At 45.3% G+C, this 5707-nt stretch overlaps 1 protein-coding gene across 1 annotated transcript; it reads left to right on the forward strand.

The window, feature by feature from the left end:
- The first annotated feature begins 3451 nt into the window (after nucleotides 1-3451).
- On the forward strand, nucleotides 3452-4228 carry LOC137083919 (uncharacterized). The gene has a single exon (XM_067449857.1). The coding sequence runs from the start codon at nucleotides 3452-3454 to the stop codon at nucleotides 4226-4228; it is 777 nt and encodes a 258-aa protein (XP_067305958.1).
- Nucleotides 4229-5707: the final 1479 nt, after the last annotated feature.

Consider the following 5707-nt stretch of genomic DNA (forward strand, 5'->3'; position numbering starts at 1 on the left):
GCTGCAAACCCCACAAGAGGCGAGAGGTTTCTAACCACTTTTATCCGAAAGCGATACTCAGAATGAAGCAATGACGTATTCAACAGAAAACGAGGCCTCGTTTGTCATCATCACGTGATTTTCACAGAAACGATACAAGCCTCGAATCGGGGCTTCATCTGGAACGCCCCTTTTTGCTCGACACAAGCTCCGGAGCCTCGCGTCAGATGTCCCATCACTATCTTCAGTTTTATGGTTCATGTTATGTTTTTCCCCCTCATGGGCTTTGTTTTGTGTTTATGTTTTGTTTTTGTAAATAAATCATTAATTTCTGCACTTGAGTCCTCGCACCATTTTCCCTTGTCTGTGACGTGACAGAAGGATCCAACCATGTCGAGGACTCAGCGGAAGAGGATTTCGCCCCACCTACCAGCTTCCATTGTCTCGTGCCCAATATGAGCGCGTCCTAAGGTTTCAGATCTTAGCATCCCTCCGCCAACAAGGGACTGATCTGAGGAAGTTTGCGATCAAGTTCCTTGGAGCGGCGGAGGGATTAAAGCTTAATGAAGGGAAACCGTTAAGTGTTTCACGACTGCAACCCAGGTTTTACCGTTATAAAATTCTATTGTTGCCATAGACACGCTACTGTACACATTAGCCTATAGGAACTGTAATACAATGGATAGGCCTACAATAGATATGGATAAAGAAAACAAAAAAAGAAAGCCAAATTGGACAGAGGATGAGAAATGTATCCTTCTGGATGAATATGGGAAAAGAAGGGCAATTTTAAAAAGCAAACTCAATCCCCAAATAACTGCGGCCAAAAAGAATAAACAGTGGGAGGAAATAACGAAGATCAACGCACGTAATCTAGGTGTAAAGAGGACCGTATCGGAGGTAATAAAAAAATATGAAAACGTCTCTGTGGTGGCAAAAAAAGAAATAAGCCTCCATAGGAGGGAATCCAACAAAACGGGTAAGAAAAAAAAAAACAAGTTCTTTTTTCTTCGCACCGAGTGCGTTTTGATACCATATCACAAAGTCAAAGAGCTAACGATAACAAAACTGCAGGTGGAGGACCGCCGCCTTCTGAACTGTCAGACTCAACGAAACTAGTCCAAGACATCATTGGGGCGGACTCACCTGTCCTAGCTGGCATCCCTGGCGGGTTAGAGAGTGAAGCTGAGATTCAACAAGAGGATAATTACACGGAGTGAGAACATTATTGTCTTAAATCAAATAAAAAATATCACTACTGAGGATAAACGATTTGAAGATCACGACAAAATAAAATATGCTTTGTAACGTTATTTGTTTCACACGTTAGAGCTTCTCAGCAATCAAATCAGCTTCAACACCGGCAGAGCGCCAGCAGCACGCCAAACCATGCAGCGAAGTAAGGTTTTATTATTTATTTCGTTAACAATTATTTTAGTCTATTGTTAAATTTACTTAGAACAGCCTTGATATTTTTTTTCCCATTATTTCTTCAAAAGACTTGTGAATTGCAGAAAGACGCAAATATCCTCTCCAGCCGCGACAAGAGAAGAAGTGCTAGAACTGCAAAGAGACGTCCTACAGCTTCAAAAGACAAAACTGCAATTAGAGATCGAAAAACTTAAAAAGGAGAAGGAAAATCAAGACCTTTACAACTTCATTCTTAATAACAAACTAATGCAGCTACAAAGTGAAGGAAAAATAACAATCACATCAATTGACGAATAAATTTTTTTATGACAGATCTGACAGGTTTTGTATTTATTTATGATTTATTTATTTATATTTTATTTATTTATATTTACGAGTATTGTCCATAGGCTACTAGCTAAACTAATTAAATAATGCATTTACGATGGCATCTCTGACAACAAATCCAGCCCGTTGAAAATCTTGTTGATTTTCTTCATGAGCCTCTTCTGCTTCTGCTTCTTGAGCCTCTTCTTCGACATCATCTCCCTCTTCAGAATACATCTTTGACATGTTAAAAAGAACAACGCTGGCGACAATAATTCTGCAGACGCGCAGCTTGCTGTGGAGACTGTGGAATCTGCGTTTGAGCTGTCCGATTGTCCTCTCAATTATAGACCGTGTGTGTGTCAACGCATAGTTGTATCTTTCCTAGGATCAAACGATGACCATAAGTATCAACAAGTCAAAATACATTTTAATACATTGAAAAATATGATCAATAAGTTGACAATAGCCTATATGTTTTTACTTAATTTTCAACTTTTTAAAGTTAATAAGCTATAGTCTAAATATAAAAAAAATCTCAAGTCAGTTAAACGTAATTTAAGTTGAAATGATTTGTAAATTTAAGTTGTCTGTAACATTATTAAATACATGCCTGTGCAGCGTTAAGGGGATTCATGAAGGGCGTCATGAGCCATGGTCGGCAGGGGTAACCACTGTCCCCTAGCAGAAGACCACCGTGCATCCCAGCCTCAAAATCTCTTCCGATCTTGCTCTCTGTCAAAATCCTAGAGTCATGTGTACTCCCTGGCCATGATGCAACAACATTTCTAATTCTGCACAGATGGTCACACACTAGCTGCACATTAACAGAATGGTAATTTTTTCTGTTAACATACTGATCTTCATGCGTGCGGGGAGCCTGAATTCTGACATGTGTGCCATCGATTACACCACTTATTCGAGGAAACCCCGCTTTCCGAAAAAAAGAGGTTTGAATGGCATCCAGTTCAACACGCGATGGAAATGTCACAGTTTGGCTTAAATGACGGCAGAGAGCCCCTGCAACCCGGTGAATAACTAACTGACGATTTATGAACATGGAAAACATCTCCCACTACAGACTGGAAACTCCCAGTTGCAAAGAACCGAAGTGCTATAAGCAACTGTAACACAGAGGGTAGTGAGTGGTTGCGCTGGGTAACATGATCAAGATCGCCTTCAAGTTTGTTAGCGATCTCATATATCCCGCGGCGATCAAATCTATATTCGCGAAGCAGTTTTTCATCGCTAAGATGGTCCAGAGGATTCTCTCTATCGCGAAAAATTCGCCTTGGCACATTTACATCTTCAACAGGATCAATAAACTCAGCCATTTTTTTCTCATTAATGTTCGTCAACTCTTAAGGTAAACTTTTCCTAACCTTAAACTATACTTAGGAAAATGACAGTTAAGGGGCTTTATGCAACTCTTAACGGTTTTTAAGGGATTACTTAAGTGAAAAATAGACATTTGAGGAAAATTCTAAGGGTTTATGACGTTTCAGTTTAAGAAACCCTTAAGTGACACTTAAGGGTTATTTTATGCAACACCCTTAAGTGACACTTAAGGGTTATTTTATGCAACACCCTTAAGTTTAAGGGAAACCTAAGGGCGATCTTAAGGGAAATTTTCACTTAAGGTGTTTTATGCAACCGGGCACTGTTCTGTTATGCACTGGATAAGCCCAAGGACTGGCTGTTTAGAACTATTTATGATGGGGGTACCTTTGAGACAATGATGGAGGGTCTCGCTCGAGAGCAGGAACGAGCTGCCAGGGAGAGGATCCCTGTTCCGGTGGTCCTTGAGCCGGTGGTCCCAGTACCGGTGGATCATGTTCCGGTGGTCCCTGTGCCGGTGGTCCCAGTGCCGGTGGATCGTATTACGGTGGTCCCGATACCGGTGGTCCCAGTGCCGGTGAATCGTGTTTCGGTGGTCCCAGTGCCGGTGGACTCTGTTCCGGTGGTCTGGAAACGGAGGAGGAGAAGGAAGGCTCCCTCCGTGCCTATTCCCGTGGTCCCGATGCCGGTGGATCGTATTCCGGTGGTCCCAGTGCCGGTGGATCGTGTTCCGGTGGTCCCAATGCCGGTGGACTCTGTTCCGTTGGACACTGCTGGACCGGAGAGGTTTCCCCCGGCACCCTGCTCTGCCTGCGCCACTGAGGCGCCCTGCTCTGCCTGCGCCACTGAGGCGCCCTGCTCTGCCTGCGCCGCTGAGGCTCCCTGCTCTCCCTGCGCCGCTGAGGGGTCCTGCTCTGCCTGCACCACTGAGGCACCCTGCTATCCCTGCACCGCTGAGGTGCCCTGCTCTCCCTGTGCCGCTGAGGGGTCCTGCTCTGCCTGCCCCACTGAGGCGCTCTGCTATCCTTGTGCCGCTGATGCGCCCTGCTCTGCCTGCGCCGCTGAGGCGCCCTGCTCTGCCTGCGTCGCTGAGGTGTCCTGCTCTCCCTGCGCCGCTGAGGCGCCCTGCTATCTCTGCGCCGCTGATGCACCCTGCTCTCCCTGCGCCGCTTAGGCGCCCTGCTCTGCCTGCGCCGCTTAGGTACCCTGCTCTCCCCGAGCCACTGAGGCATCCTGGCACCCTGCTCTGCGGGCCGCCCCGGCCACCTGAACTCGGTGGGCCTCCCGAACTCGGCGGGCCGCCCTGGCCATTTGAACTTTTTGGGCCACCATGGCCTCCTGAACCTTTTGTTTTCCTTGTTCCTCCCTTGTTTACCCCTCCCTTGTCTGTTCCTTCCTTGTCTGTTTCCCCTGTCCCTCCCGTGCCCCCCTGGTCTGTCCCTCCCGTCCCGCCCGTCCCGTCCCGTCCCGTCCCGTCCCGCCCCTCCCGTCCCGCCCTGGTCAGTCCCTCCCGTCCCTCCCTGGTCTGTTTCTCCCATCCCTGTCCCTAGTAGAGCGTCTGGTAGCCGCTCTTTAAGGAGGGGGTAATGTCACATGCCTGTCCTGTCTTGTGTGAACATGTGGGTTTTGTTATGTTGAGCATGTGCTCGTGTCATTGTCAGATCCCTCCCCCTTGTTATCTGATTAGTGTTATTGGCCCCACCTGTGTTCCCTGATTCCCCTCTTGATTTCTTCCCTTTATAGCTCCTTCTGTTTGTTATTCTGTTGTTGGATCCTTGTATGTCTTGTCAACGTCTCCTGGTTCCCGTTTATTTCCCCCTATTGGTATGGTTCATGTTATGTTTTTCCCCGTCGTGGGTTTTGTTTTGTGTTTATGTTTTGTTTTTGTAAATAAATCATTAATTTCTGCACTTGAGTCCTCGCACCATTTTCCCTTGTCTGTGATGTGACAGAAGGGGCTGAACATTCTTCTCTCTAATAAAAGCAGGAATGTTAAGAAGTGGCTCGCATTACGAGGGCAGGGCATATGCTCCAAGAGTTTGGGTGATTTCTAAAGTGATTTCTTATTGTGCTCAAACCATTGTCCAGGTAACTTATGAGACTCATAATTAATCACGGTTTGCTTAAATGTTATAATTGATGCTTTATTTGCCATTAGACTCACATGAATTATATATTAGTGCAATGAATTAAAGCTGACCAATGTTTCCCCAGACCCCAGACTTCAGATATTACGTGCCTTTAAAAAAATGTTACTCGCCTTTTAACAGTTGAACAGGACATGGGAAAATGTGAATTTTTATTCATTTATCTTAAGTATTTATAAGAATGTGATTCTCACTATTAGGGTACACATGTTAGACCTTTTATCAACATAACTATATAATTAAAGGGGGGGTGAAACACTCAGTTTCAGTCAGTGTCATGTCAATCTTGAGTACCTATAGAGTAGCATTGCATCCTGCATATCTCCGAAAAGTCTTTATTTTTTTTTATAATTATATAAGAAAGATGCGCTGTTCCGAGTCTTTCCGAAAAAAGCCGAGCGGGTGGGGGCGTATCGTGTGAGCGGAGCTAAATAATGACGTGTGCGCGCTGCTATTGTGTTGAGTCGAGTGCGTCGTAAAGCTGTGTCATCCCTAACAGCGGGAAA

Source organism: Pseudorasbora parva, chromosome 7 (genome assembly GCF_024679245.1).
Source record: "Pseudorasbora parva isolate DD20220531a chromosome 7, ASM2467924v1, whole genome shotgun sequence".
In the NCBI taxonomy this organism is placed as follows: domain Eukaryota; kingdom Metazoa; phylum Chordata; class Actinopteri; order Cypriniformes; family Gobionidae; genus Pseudorasbora; species Pseudorasbora parva.